The following is a 15356-nucleotide window of genomic DNA, read 5'->3' as shown; positions in this document are numbered from 1 at the left end:
CAGAGAAGGCAGCTTAGGGCCTGCAATACCTAAACAGCCAGCGGTTTGCAGATGTTTAGAAAGAAGCGGGGCCATCGCTCCTCGCACAGCAAGCAATTCTCTCCCACACGCACATGCATCAGCATGGGAACGGCCGCTCGGAACAGACAGTGATTCACCCAGACCAGCACCCTGTTCATCCCAAGGACTAATGGCACCATCAGAGGGAGGCTTAAAACCCTGTAATATACATGTTCTCGAAGCAGAGAAAACCCAGCTCCCACCCTGTGAGTGGCCATGGCTGTGATATGTACAGTATAACCTCAGTGGAACAGGCATGTAATCATGCCCTGTGGGTTTGCCAGATTCGGATTACAGCTGTGTGAATAAGGGATTTTTCAGTTTGCCAGCCATTCCGAACAATGGAGGGGGAAATAGTCTTGGGACGGTCCCAAACCAGTTCTCTCTCTCTCTCACACACACACACCCTGAAACAGAATGTCTTGTTTTGATTTACAGCATTTTTTAATGTTTTCAAATTTTTCAAAATAAAATCAGGGGAAATGTTGAAACACAAAGCCGTCTTGAGTTGAAGGTTTGAATTGTGGTGTTGGGATATCGCATACTTAGCACTGGCTGATCAGACAGCATCAGCACTGCCCATGCCGGGAACTTTGCTGGCTAACTCTTACAGGTTTCAAGAAATGTTAATTGACAGGAAAGCCCCCTTACTTTCAGCATAAACACCCATGTTTTAAATGCCATTTTATTTTGGAGGCAATGAAGAGAATGCCCAGTAATCGGAGACCTCTTAGCCTATTTTTGCCTTTGCTCATTTCATCTGCTATTAACAAGTGGAGATGAATAAGCCACTTCTCTAAGTGGTGGTACAAGCTCTGAGCCTGATTCTTCCCTCTGACACCCCAGTTTCACCCAGGCATGTCTTCATTCCAGTGGAGGTCCACGGAGTAACACCGGGGTGACGCATGCCACAATGACCAAGAGACGTTCTGCAGGCAGTGCCTTCATTACCGCTGTGCAAATAACCAAGTTTTTAGTTCGTTGACCAAACTGAAAAACTGGAGGGGAAATTCTGTTTAATTTTGAGTTTTATTCGAAGGTCTTCCAGATGGTACATCAACTCATCTAGATATTTGCCTAGTTTACCACAAGCTACATAAAAAGCACTAAGTACAAACTAAAATTTCAAACAGACAATGACTTGTTTGTATTGTGCTCTATACTCTGTATACTGAAATGTAAATACAATATTTATATTCCAGTCAATTTATTTCATAATGATGTGGTAAAAAGGAGAAAGTCAGCAATTTGTCATTAATAGCGTGCTGGGACACTTTTGTATTTTTATGTCTGATTCTGTAAGCAAATAGTTTTTAAGTGAGGTGAAACTTGGGGTAGGCAAAACAAATGAGACTCCTGAAAGGGGTACTGTATTCTGGAAAGGCTGAGAGCCACTGGGCTAGATGGAGCACTGGGCTCACACAGTATAGCCATTCTTATTATTATGTTCTTATGAATTTGTTTGTTTTTTCTGTACAAACTTGCTAAATATTTTGGTCAACCCAAATTGGAATTTTTTTGTGAAAAATATATGTCCGACAATTTGTAGTACAACTGGTTTTACAAATCTCACCCCTCAAGGCTGCGACCCCTTCTGAGATGAGTCTAGTAAAATCAGAAGGGTAAACCCAGCGGAGGAGCCTAACCCTGTGCCCAGTGAAGTCGTTGGCCAAACTCCTCTGTTAGGGAAAAAGGGTTCCCCTCCCGTCCAGGGCCGGGAGGGTAGCCTTCCCTGTACTTCTGTATTAGCCAAACAAACACAGAGTCGTGGCTCTTAGATAAAATGAGGCACTTTAATGCTAGCAAGTACGACAGCTGAAGGGCTCACCAATTTCCTACAAGGAGGAAAGTGGCGAAGCCCTGAACAAAGAACAAGGTTGAGCTTTTATAGCTTGGCTCAACATAAATTGTGACATTTCTTCCAGTTCAAACCAGTTAAACCCAGTCTGTTTGGGTCCTGTGGTATGAACATGGGGGCTTATCCTTATAAGGGGTTCTTTCCCTGCACAGGAAGTAAAGGTTACACACAGTGCAAATTCTTTCTACCCATAAGCGAGGAGAAAAGACAGAAGCATAGCTTTACACAATTGTTTTTTTTTTCCCCTCTATCACCTCCAGGAGCCAGGCTTGGCCCTGACCCAGGACAGTGTTTTCCAAGGTGTGAGTGAAGGATTGTCTCTGTGCTGTGATGCTATCGCTGAGGTGCCCATTCATTGCCCAGGGCCAGGATCTGGGCCCAACACCCCCACATCTGCCCAGCATCTCACACAGCCAGAGGGCTGCCAGGATGCCTCAGCTCAGGCTCTACCTGCCCGTGGGGGCATCTCTCCTCTTTTTTGCAGTGCCCTCCTGCCTGGCACCAGCCAAGCTGGAGCCAAGATGATGGGAAGAATGAACAGGAGCTGATGGCATCAGTGACTTGCTTCCAGAGAGCTGGGGAAGAAGGGAGAACCTGTGACAGGCCTCATCCCAACAACCCCCCGCTCCCCAGCTGTCATAGGCCTCATCCCAACCCCCTCCCACAGGCCAAACCCCTCGGCCCCATTCCCAGCTTGGATCTCCCCCCCGCACACACAACCCCTCATTTCTGGCTCCATCCTGGAGCCCGCACCCCCTCCCGCAGCCCAATCCCCTGTCCCAGCCTGGTGAAAATGAGCAAGTGAGTGAGGGTGGGGGAGAGCAAGTGATAGAGGAAGGGGGGATGGAGTGAGAGGGGGTGGAGCCTCAGAGAAGGGGCGGGGCATCAGGGAAGGGTGTTTGATTTTGTGCACTTGCCCTGGCCCTTCTCTGAGGCCTCGTGCCGCTCACTCCCTCCCCCCTCCCGCCATCGTTTGTTCTCCCCCACCCTTACTCACTTTCACCGGGCTGGGGCAGGGGGAGTGGGTGTGGGAGGGGGTGCGGGCTCTGGGCTGGGGCCAAGGGGTTTGGAGTGTGGGAGAGGGCTCTGGGCTAAGCCTGGGGCACGGATTTGAGGTGCGAGAGGAGGTTCATGGTGCAGGCTCCAGCAGGGTGCTCAGGGTTGGGGCAGGACATTGGGGTGTGGGAGGGGGCGAGTGGGGCAGGCTTTGGGAGGGAGAATGGGTGCAGGAGGGGGCTCAGGGCTCAGGCAGGAGGTTGGGGTGCAGGAGGGGGTGAGGGGTGCAGGCTCTGACCGGGTGGCTCTTACCTTGGGCGGGTCCCAGTCGGCAGTGCAGCTAGGCTAAGGCTGACTCCCTCCCTGTCCTGGCCTTGCGATGTTCCTGGAATTGGCTGGCACGTCCCTACAGCCCCTGACGGGTGGGGAGTTGGCTCCGCGTGCTGCCCCCGCCTGCAGGCACCACCCCCACAAATCCCATTGGGCGCAGTTCCCAGCCAATGGGAGCTGGGGAGTCGGCGTTTGGGGCGTGGGCAGCGCAAGGAGATCCCTGCCCCCCCACAGTGACGTGCTGGATGCTTCCAGGAGCGGCATGGGGCCAGGGCAGACAGGGAGCCTGCCTTAACCCAGCTGCGCCACCACACTTTTAGCACCCTAAAATCTCCCGGTTTGGCTGCAGTAGCCTCCAGGAGATAGAGCCCGATTCCGAGAGACTCCCAGCGAAATTGGGAGGGTTGCCAACCCTAGGCCTCACCCCAATGATCCCCCTACCCCCCATCTGCCACAGGCCTCACCCCAACGATCCCCTACCCCCCAGCTGCCACAGGCCTCACCCCAATGATCCCCCTACCCCCCAGCTGTGACAGGTCTCATCCCAACAACCACCTATCTCCCATCTGCTACAGGCCTCACCCCAACGATCCCCCTAACCTCCAGCTGCCACAGGCCTCACCCCAACGATCCCCCTACCCCCCAGCTGTGACAGGTCTCATCCCAACAACCGCCTATCTCCCATCTGCTACAGGCCTCACCCCAACGATCCCCCTAACCTCCATCTGCTACAGGCCTCACCCCAATGATCCCCCTAACCTCCAGCTGCCACAGGCCTTATCCCTACGATCCCCCACTTGTGACAGGCCTCATGCCAATGACACCTCACCCCCCAGCTGCCAGAAGCCTCAAGCCAATGACCCCCCGCCCCCCAGCTGTGACAGCCCTAATTGCAATGACCCTCCTGCCCTCCAGCTGCCTGCCACAGGCCTCATCCCTACCCCCTCCCCTGCAGCTGCCACAGGCCTCATCCCAAAACCCCCCTGCCCCCCAGCTTCTACAGGCTTCATCCGAGAAATGTCTCCTAGTTGCCTCAGGCCCTCCTTCAATCCTTCTCCCATCTCCAGGCAAGCCCCCTGGCTTCCTCCTCCATAGTCAGTCTCTGACTCCCTGAAATTCTCTGGTCCTCAGTGGGAGAGCTGATATGGGACTCCATCAATACAGTATTTGAGGACAGGGATATAATTACTGCCACTCATTGCAGCATTATGGAAATAGGTCATGTCAAACACACCTTTTATGGTTTTTGAGGAGCTCACACGTTTGGTTGGTGCAGGTAACTGTGGGGCTGTAGTAATACACGTTGAGTTTTGGAAGGCAGTTGACTTTGTACCACACAACGCTGTTTGAAATTAGCTCTCTATAGCATGAATAGCGCCTGGTAATGGATGAAGGCCTGGCTAATGGACAGATCGCACAGGGTAGTTGTCAATGGGGAATCACCATCAAATGGGGCGGTTCCCAGCAGGGTTCCATCAGGATCGGCACTAGGCCTGATGTTGCTCACCATGTCCATCACCGAGCTGGAAGTAGATCTAAAATCACTGCTGATCAAATTGGCAGATTACACAAGGATTGGTGGAGTGGTAACTAGTGAGGACAACACAGTCACACCGCCTGATCTGGATCACTTGGTAAGCTGGGCCCCTTTAAACAAAATGTTTTTTAATAAAGCCTAATACAAAGTTATAGACATCTGTGAAGAAGGGATGCCGACAGAGTGGGGCGCTGTGACCTGGAGAGCCATGGCGCTGAAAGGAGAGTGGAGAACAACTCAACGTGAGCTCCGGTGTGATGGTGACACAGAAAGGGCTAATGCGATCCTGGGATGTGTAGAGTGGGGAGTGCAGAGAAGTAGGGCAGTGATTTACCTCCGTACATGGCAAGGGTGAGACAATGCTGGAATACTGCCTCCAGTTCTGGGGTCCCCGTTTTAAAAAGGATGCTGGGAAATTGGAGAGGGTGCAAAGAAGAGCCACAAAAATGATCCGGGGCCTGAGGAAAATGCCGTACAGTAGGAGATTAATGAGCTCAGTCTGTTTAGGTGATCCAAAAGAAGCCAGGGAGGTGCCTCAATACTTCGTAGCTTCACTAGGAGAAAGTACTCGGGACTAAAGGGCTCGTTAGTCAAGCAGAGCAAGGCAGAACAAACAGCAGTGACTGGAACTTAAAACCAGACAACTGCAAAGGAGAAGTACGGCACCAATTGTTAACAGTGAGGGTGATTAGCCATTGGAGCCAACCACTAAGGGAAGTGGTGGATTCTTCATCTCTTGATGTCTTCTACTCCAGACTGGATACCTGTCGAAGAGATTGGCTTTAGCCAGGCACAAGTCATTGGGCTGAGTATAGGGGTAACTGGGGGAGTTCTTTGCCCAGGTCACACGAGATAATCTAATGGTCTCTTCTGGCCTTAAGTTCTATTGATCTGTGAATCAATGGCTCCCCATTCACTCTGGCTGCCCCATTCACCAAGTGCCCCCTGCATCTCCCCAATCCCCCATTACTACCTTTTCCATGGTGTGAGGGATGGCTCGTGCCTCCCCACCAGACCTGTCCCACAGCCCGGGGTGCCCAGAGGGAGTCAGCAATGGTTGGTTGCTGGTAAGACATGTCGCCCACGGAGCTGTGCAGAACGTGGCAGCTCTGTGAGCTCCTGTTTTCATTTCCTAATAGTTTCTCAGAGTCTCCCGTAGGGGCTGAAATGTCTCGTTTGGTGTCAGCCAAGAGGGGGCATCGGGAGAAATTTGAGGAAAGGTTAATGAAGCTGGTTGTGCTGGCTCTTGGGGAGAAGAGGGAGCACTTCTGAGTTGTTCTGGAATTTCCCAGATGCTTTCTGTGCAGCCAGAACATGTTCTTTTGGCCAGGCAACCGGTGTGCTGCACTGAGGCTGCTGCGGACTGTGCTCAGCATGGTGGGTCCATTGTGACCTTGTCCTTCCTCTCCACCCCAGTCATTTGTTTGAGCCACACGTTGTTTGGCCTTGGGCTAAGATCGGGGCTCTTGGCTCGAGTGGAGCACACACACACACTGACCCACAATACTGGCGGCTGGGCGTGGAATAGCTCTGAGTGAGGAATGCACCATGTCTCCTGTGCTGATTCCCAAGAGCGGGAATTGTAAATCAGGACTGGATGTTCTCGAAAAGATCGGCTCTAGCTCAGCCACAGGTTCCTGAGCTTCCTGCCAGAATGATGGGCCGAGGTTCTCCAGCCCGCATTACACAGAACGCTAGATTAGAGATCTTAATGGCCATTTCTGGCTAGACGGTCTATGAACTCTGAATTAACTCTTGCAATCAGCTCTCTGGAGTGACAAATAAACCCGGCTGACCTTAAACGATGAGGAGTTCCTTTTCAATGGATTTTGTTCCTTTCGTTTGCTCTCTTCTAAGCTCACAAAGGCCGAGTGGGTTCCTGATTTTGGCTCTGCATCCTTTGTTCCAAGATGGGGAGCTACAGTCACTGGTGCACGCACATTCCTTGTTGCGTACAACATCAACCTCCTGTGCACAAAGGAGCTGGCGCATCGGATTGCTCTCAACATCCGGGAGCAGGGCCGTGCAAAGGACCAGGTAAGCCCATTAAGTTCCTTATTCAGAATAATGAGGCTTCCCTGGGAGAGGGCACTGGATAACTAGAGCGTTGGCTCAAAAATAAAAAAATGAATAAATCCCTCTCCCACCCACTCCTAGTTCCACAGTGCTTCAGATTTGAGTTGTCCATCTTTGCTGTCCCAAAGTAAGGGAGACTGGTGCCAGTTTGTGTTACAGGCTACACCTGAATTGATTACTACAAAAATTACAAACTGGGCTTGTACAGGTTTACTACCCCTCTCAGCTATTTTCATACTGCTGAATTATGGTTCTCGGGGAGGAGGAATTTAGGATCCTTAGATCAGAGTAGCTGGGTAAATGCAACCTTTGTTGTAGCAACATTGGCTTTTTTGACCTTTGATGTGAAGAACATATGAGGCTCTGATTAATGTAAGCTGGTTCCTATATTCCTTGACATATCTACCCATTTATAGTATGTGATGGTGCTCTCTGGCTTAGGGCAGGCATGATGTCCCAGCAGGCGTGTGCTTGGGTTCCCACTGGGGTGGTGTCTGTTGTTGTTTCATCAAACTCTGTAGGTGGGAGTATCCCATGTTCTAAGTGTGTCGGTTGAGTCATCCCCCAGGGCCATCCCAGAGCCTTGTCTGAGGGTCCATCTACTGTATCTGGGAGAGAAGGGAAGCTGCTTATGTCTCTCGCCAGCACCCAGAGATACTTTGGACTTTATAGAACTGCCTTGTCAATCTCTCATGTGATCCAACAGCCTGAGAGCAGCAGGAGGGGCTTGCCAAAGTGAGCTCACAGACAGGAGAGATTTCAGGATGGACTCCCTGGTCTGACAGTGGGAATCTAGTGCTCCACAGGATGGGAGTGTATCTGAGCAGGCGATTAGAGGGATCCATCTGGAAGGAGATTGAGGGTGGGTTTCTGGGGCTGAGCAATGGGAGGCTGGACACCGAGGCTGTCACCATAAATAAAACAGGATGCACTTGTTTGTTTGATTTTTTGTTGGGAGGAGTGTTACTGGTCTCTGGCCAGGTTGCTTTCAGCATAAAACACCTGTTTGCTGGAGCGAGGCTGTGGGTCTATCTACACAGCAATCAGGGGGGTGACTGCAGCATGTGAAGACAAACCCAAGCTCGTTTTGGTCTAGATAGTGTGTAGCTGAGCAGCATGGGTTAGTCACTGACATACATATCCAGCCTCCCGCATGGGCTTGTGCAGTCTATGCTGCTGCCATTTCCCTGCTATTGTTCTCTAGCTAGATGAAAGCTGCCTCAGGCGTGTCTACGTATGCTGCAGTCACTAGTGCCTAGCGCCGTGTGGAAATACCCTCTGTCAGTCTGGCAGGAGAGCTTAAGGTCTTAGTTAGCAGATCGCAAAAATGCACTGCAGAACATTGTACTGGAATGCATAGTCTGGGCAGAGCAGACGTAACATGGAACCACTGAGCCCAGCAGTGCTTGGGCATGTCTGACTACAGCCAGGGTGATTCCCAAACTGTACCATAGAATCTCTATGAACAGTAATTCCATGCTCAAATCATAAGAATCTAGAACTAGGGGTATATTACTGACCACCTGACCAGGATGGTGATAGTGACTGTGAAATGCTCAGGGAGATTAGAGAGGCTATTAAAATAAAAAAACTCAATAATAATTGGGGATTTCAACTATCCCCATATTGACTGGGTACATATCACCTCAGGAGGGGCTGCAGAGATAAAGTTTCTTGACATCTTAAATGACTGCTTCTTGGAAGAGCTAGTTAGAACCCACAAGGGGAGAGGCAATTCTTGATTTAGTCCGAAGGAGAGCACAGGATCTGGTCCAAGAGGTGAATATAGCTGGACTGCTTGGTAATAGTGACTATGATATAATTAAATTTAACATCCCTGTGGCAGAGAAAATACCACAGCATCCCACCACAGTAGCATTTAATTTCAGAAAGGGGGACCACAAAAATGAGGAAGTTAGTTAAACAGAAAGTAAAAGATTCACTGAAAAAAGTGAAATCCCTGTAAGCTGCGTGGAAAATTTTTAAAGACACCATAACAGAGGCTCAACTTAAATGTATACCCCAAATTAAAAAACTTAGTAAGAGAACAAAAAAGTGCCACCGCGACTAAACAACAAAGTAAAAGAAGCAGTGAGAGGCAAAATGGCATCCTTTAAAAAGTAGAAGTTAAAGCCTAGTGAGGAAAATAGAAAGGAGAAAAAACTCTGGCAAGTTAGGTGTAGAAATATAATAAGGAAGGCCAAAAAATAATTTGAAGAACAGCTAGCTAAAGACTCAAAAAGTAAGAGCAAATTTTTTTGTAAGTAAATGAGAAGCAGGAAGCCTGTTAAACAACCAGTGGGGCTGTCAAGGTTCCTTCCCCACTCTGAACTCTAGGGTACAGATGTGGGGACCTGCATGAAAACCTCCTAAGCTTACTTTTACCAGCTTAGGTTAAAACTTCCCCAAGGTACAAATTAATGTTACCCTTTCCCTTGGAATTTCCACTGCCACCACCAATCTTTAACTGGGTTTACTGGGAAAACGTAGTTTGGACACGTCTTTCCTCCCAACCCTTGCACCCCACTTCCTGGGGAAGGTTTGGTAAAAATCCTCACCAATTTGCATAGGTGACCACAGACCCAAACCCTTGGATCTTAGAACAATGAAAAAGCATTCAGTTTTCTTACAAGAAGACTTTTAATAGAAGTAAAGGAATCACCTCTGTAAAATCAGGATGGTAGATACCTTACAGGGTAATTAGATTCAAAACATAGAGAATCCCTCTAGGCAAAACCTTAAGTTACAAAAAAGACACACAGACAGGAATAGTCATTCTATTCAGCACAGTTCTTTTCTCAGCCATTTAAAGAAATCATAATCTAACACATACCTAGCTAGATTACTTACTAAAAGTTCTAAGACTCCATTCCTGTTCTGTCCCTGGCAAAAGCAGCATACAGACAGACCCAGACCCTTTGTTTTTCTCCCTCCTCCCAGCTTTTGAAAGTATCTTGTCTCCTCATTGGTCATTTTGGTCAGGTGCCAGCGAGGTTACCTTTAGCTTCTTAACCCTTTACAGGTGAGAGGATTTTTCCTCTGGCCAGGAGGGATTTTAAAGGGGTTTACCCTTCCCTTTCTATTTATGACAGGGGCCACTGGACGATGGAGATGCTAAAGGAGCACTCAAGGACGATAAGGCCATTGCAGAGAAACTAAATGAATTCTTTGCATCCGTCTTCACAGCTGAGGATATGAGGGAGATTCCCAAACCTAAGCCATTCTTTTTAGGTGACAAATCTGAGGAACTGTCCCACATTGAGGTGTCATTAGAAGAGCTTTTGGACCAAATTGATAAACTAAACAGCAATAAGTCACCAGGACCAGATGGTATTCACCCAAGAGTTCTGAAGGAACTCAGATGTGAAATTGCAGGACTACTCACTGTCTTCTGTAACCTATCATTTAAATCTGCTTCTGTACCAAATGACTGGAGGATAGCTAATGTGACACCAATTTTTAAAAAAGGGCTCCAGAGATGATCCCGGCAATTACAGGCCGATAAGCCTGATTTCAGTACCGGACAAACTGGTTGAAACGATAGTAAAGAAAATTTTCAGACACATAGATGAACATAATTTGTTGGGGGAGAGTCAACATGGGTTTTGTAAAGGGAAATCATGCCTCACCAATCTACTAGAATTCTTTGAGGGGGTCAACAAGCATGTGGACAAAGGAGGATCCAGTGGATATAGTGAACTTAGATTTTCAGAAAGCCTGTGACAAGGTCTCTCACCAAAGGCTCTTAAGCAAAGTAAGCTGCCACGGGATAAGAGGGAAGGTGCTCTCATGGATTGGTAACAGGTTAAAAATAGGAAACAAAGGGTAGGAATAAAGGTCAGTTTTCAGAATGAAGAGAGATAAATAGTGGTGTCCCCCAGGAGTCTGTACTGGGCCCAGTGCTATACAACATATTCATAAATGATCTGGAAAAAGGGGTAAACAGTGAGTGGCAAAATTTGCAGATCATACAAAACTGCTCAAGATAGTTAAGTCCCAGGCAGACTGCGAACAGCTACAAAAGGATCTCACAAAACTGGGTGACTGGGCAACAAAATGGCAGATGAAATTCAATGTTGATTAGTGCAAAGTAATGCACATTGGAAAACATAATCCCAACTATAGCTATAAAATGATGGGGTCTAAATTAGTTGTTACCACTCAAAAGAGAGATCTTGGAGTCATTGTGGATAGTTCTCTGAAAACAACCACTCAATGTGCAGTGGCAGTCAAAAAAGCGAACAGAATGTTGAGACTCATTAAGAAAGAGATAGATAATAAGACATAAAATATCATATTGCCTCTATATAAATCCATGCTACTCCCACATCTTGAATACTGCGTGCAGATGTGGTCGTCCCATCTCAAAAAAGATATATTGGAACTGGAAAAGTTTCAGAAAAGGGCAACAAAAATGATTAGGGGTATGGAATAGCTGTCATCTGAGGAGAGATTAATAAAACTTGGACTTTTCAGCTTGGAAAAGAGACTACTAGGGGAGATGACAGAGGTCTATAAAATCATGACTGGTGTGGAGAAAGTAAATAAGGAAGTGTTATTTACTCCATCTCATAACACAAGAACTAGGGGTCACCGAATGAAATTAATACAGAACAGATTTAAAAAAAACAAAAGGAAGCATTTTTTCATACAACACACTGTTAATCTGTGGAACTCTTTGCCAGAGGATGTTGTGAAAGCCAAGACTATAACAGAATTCAAAAAAGAACTAGATAAGTTCATGGAGGTTAGGTCCATCAATGGTTATTAGCTAGGATGGACATGGATGGTGTCCCTAGCCTCTGTTTGCCAGAAGGTGGGAATGGGTGACAGGGGATGGATCACTTGATAATTACCTGTTTTGTTCATTCTCTGTGGGGCACCTGGTATTGGCCACTGTCAGAAGACAGGATACTGGGCTAGATGGACCTTTGGTCTGACCCACTATGGCCGTTCTTATGTTGTTAGGTTCTTATCTGTGCACACCGTCTTTAGCCTGTAAGTTCCTTAGAGCAGGGACCTGCCATTTCTATTAGTATGCAAGGCCCCATGCAAACCTATGGAGCAGAACAAATAACTAGAGGAGAGTTGGTAAGGGTCACAGTCCCACACCATTAAATCTGTACAAGTAAATACGAAGGCAACTTTATCCGTTATCAGTAGGGACTCTTCTTCCTTCATAGTACAATATCTGGCTGCTGTTACTTCTGGGTCATCAGCAAACCCAAATATGTGGGCTAGTGGCCTCCAGTTGTGTATCAGTCAGTTCCCCTCATCTGCAGAATGCTTTCTCTCTCACAGACTTATTCCCAGGGTTGAGTTGGCTTGTCAGCCACCACAACTCTGAAGTGTGTTGTTCTTTGCAGCCGGGGCGTTTGAAGAAGGTCCAAGGCATGGGCTGGTACTTGGATGAGGAGAATATTGCCCAGGTTTCTACAAACCTGCTGGACTTTGAAATCACCTCCCTCCACACAGTCTATGAGGAGGTCTGCAAAGATGCCCGGGTGAGTTGCACAGGTGCTATGCAAGTTTGAAGCAGCTTTGCCCAGCGCAACCAGCCTCCTTCAGAGAAGTAAAATTACAGTCAAATTGCCCGTGGCTGGTAGAGAAGGAGAAAGTTCTCGCACCTGTGGCATGAAAGCTTGTCTTGTAGGAGGTGTGTGTGTGAATACACAGGGAGCCACAACCTACCCTCCATACTTAAGGCGTTAAGGGAGCAGGAACGTGTGCCTCATGAGATGTGCCAGCTGCTGCACCGTCCCCTCCGGGCTGGCAGTCACGTGGCATGGGACAGCGGCATGGCCAAGTTTGTTGGCCTAGGCTTAAGATCTGTGAGCCTATACAGGGAACACCCTGGGCTCCCCTCTGCTTGTGGGCTCCCCTCTGCTTCTGTACCCTACCTTCAGTGCCTTTCGGGAGGGAGTCCAGATGGCCTCGTTTGGTGAGTTGCCAGCTATCCTCTCCTCCTCTCATGTTTTCAGGAGGCTGCTAAATGGCGTACACCCACTTCTTATCCCTTAGGGAGCCAGCCAGCCAGCTCACTCCCTCCCTCCCTTGTACAGCCTTCCCTGGCATTTCCCCATAAGCACCAGGCACACTGGGATGTCTACCCCTTGGAGTGAGGGGCGTGGTGGCAGCAGGCCCCCGTGGTGACATTAAGGTCCCACTGCTGTAGAACTGGGGGCGAGGAGGCGAGCAGGTGACCAGCTGCGCAGACCCTGTGTGCTGCGGATGGGACTGAGGGGGTCAGTTGGTTGGGTCCAAACAGCAGCAGGAAGGACCAGCAAAGTGAGATCTCTGACTATGAGTCCCAACCCCTAGAATGGGAAGGGGCCTGCTTGAGTCCGGTGCACCCTTTGGCGCGGATCAAGAGTCGGGGGCAGTGGGAGAGGTGGCCAGGCAGGGAGGCTGTAAGGCTAAAGGGCTGTTAAATGCTAGTCCTTGTTTGCAGGAGCTGAGCCTGCCCGTGGTGGGCTCCCAGTTGGTGGGGCTTGTCCCCAAGAAGGCCATGCTTGATGCAGCAGAGTATTACATTCAGAAAGAAAACCTCTTCATCCTGGAGGAGGAACAGAAAATCAGACTGGTAAGGCCAACGCCCATTGACATCCCCGCTCAGAAATCTTTCCCTGGAGGGAACTGCAAATGATAGCAGCTGAGCTGGCAGCTTCTTGCCTGTGAAAGGGTGTGATGGGTTTCCCTGGGGTGCAACCTGGAACTGGGGTACTGCTGAGCCCTCTGACATACCAGTCTGGGCCCCATCTCACACTGTGAGGCTGTGACAAGCTGCAGACTGCTCCCGGTCTTACACTCACACAAACATCTACACAGGCAGGGACACACCCAGCTGCAGTGACATGAATGCTTCTCCTCAGCCATTCATGAATTAACAACGGAGAGGCCCCAGAGAGCTCCCCCCAGCTCCACCGCCTAGGACCCCAGAGCTGTACCATCTTGCCCTGGTCAAAGGCCTGACCAGTATAAGTTTATTACCCAGTCCTCCCCTCTCTCAGTGTGGAGAGGACCATGCACCAGTTTTTATTCCTGAGCAGATTCCCCAAGCACTTCTAGCAAAACACACTGTTTTAGGGAAAAATATACAAAACAAATGTCTTAACTGCAGAAAGATAGATTTTAAGTGATTATAAGCGCTGAGCATACAGATCAAAGCGGGTCACATAAGAAATAAAACAAAAATGCAATCTAAGCTTTATAAACTAGGTAGGGTTTGAATCAAGCGGTGTCTCACCCTGTTAGCTCGTACAAGCAGGTTATAGCTTTTACATACACTGGCTGGAATTCTTCTGTCCCACGTGAGACCTCCTTTTCCAGTTCAGTCTTTGTTCCTAAGGTGTTTCCAGGTATTCAGTTGCAAGGGGAGTGAGGCCAAGTGATGATGTCACTTCCCCTCTTTTATAGCTTTTTCCACCTTGCTAGAAAGATCTTTGCTCATGACATGGGGTTCCGCTCCACTCTCCCCTGGCCCCTGGTCAAGCATCTTCCATTGCCTACACGTGATCCCTCTGGGAAACCTCCATTGTAAACAATTCCTGAGATAGTCCCTGAGCGTGTGGATTCCCCTTAATGGGGCCATTAGTACTGTCTGGCTTCTTCATTGTTGTACCTGAAAGGCTGGTTGTGGGTGTTCCCAGCCTCACAACATATTTCAATAACACACACACAGCAAAACTTCATAACTTCCCATACAATGACAACACATAAAATCCAACCGGATATTAATGTTCAACAGATCAAGACTTTTAGAATGATACCTCACAACGCATACTTTGTACAAAACATAGCCTAATTATATGACAGTGGTGAATATGGGGGTGCCAGGGTGTTGTTTTGGGGCACAGAGGGTCAGGCAAAAAGCAATGGAGCAAAATCAGATCTGTCTTTTCCTTTCCCACCAGAGAATATGAAAGATTTGGAGGTTCCTATTTATTCCCTTGCTCAGAAACCAAACCAAGCCCCTGAGGCTGATAAAATTCCCAGTGACATTCTGAAGAAGGACTTATTGCTGTGAATGAGACAGCATTCATTGGGTTAGGTTCCAAAGGGATGTTCAGTGACTTGGGAGGTTGGAGAAGTGCTGTGTGGGAAAGCAACCTGCTTAATGTCCTTAAGGAATCTATTTCTGTGTGTATTGGGTTTATTAAAACTCTACAGGAGCTTCCCAGAGCCTTACCCAAGTGGCAACTGTTTCCTTGGCCCACGGGATAATTCATTTTCCACGTGGTAGGTATCATGATGTATGGTACCCTTTAAAAATAATATACAAAGAGAAAATGAATCAGCTTTCAGGGTTTTAAAGACATGGTGCTGTATTTCAAATGCCATGTCACGCTTCGTTAGAACCAAAAAGGACCAGTTTTGTTTAGCTCTGATATCACACTTCGGGTTAATGTCTTGCTAAGGCATTTTGAATAGGGTGGGTGAAAAGGCCTAGATAAGAGTTAGTTAATTACGATGATGATGATGAGGATGGTGACGGACAGC

The 15356-nt window shown here is 48.3% G+C and overlaps 1 protein-coding gene across 2 annotated transcripts in view; it reads left to right on the top strand.

The window, feature by feature from the left end:
• The window catches only part of FTCD (formimidoyltransferase cyclodeaminase), a 38969-nt gene that overhangs the window by 13213 nt on the left and 10400 nt on the right, over positions 1-15356 (top strand). The window contains exons 1-4 of one of the 2 annotated variants that reach the window (XM_073306929.1): positions 3525-4878; positions 6639-6818; positions 12224-12361; positions 13309-13440. In XM_073306929.1, coding sequence (XP_073163030.1) covers positions 4633-4878; positions 6639-6818; positions 12224-12361; positions 13309-13440 — 696 coding nt within the window. In that variant the 5' untranslated portion in view covers positions 3525-4632. Of the gene's footprint in view, positions 1-3524; positions 4879-6638; positions 6819-12223; positions 12362-13308; positions 13441-15356 lie in introns of those variants that run through there. The other variant, XM_073306928.1, reaches the window with a different exon arrangement.

This window comes from Lepidochelys kempii, chromosome 11 (assembly GCF_965140265.1).
Source record: "Lepidochelys kempii isolate rLepKem1 chromosome 11, rLepKem1.hap2, whole genome shotgun sequence".
NCBI lineage: Eukaryota > Metazoa > Chordata > Testudines > Cheloniidae > Lepidochelys > Lepidochelys kempii.
This window is presented reverse-complemented; position numbering and strand designations above follow the sequence as displayed.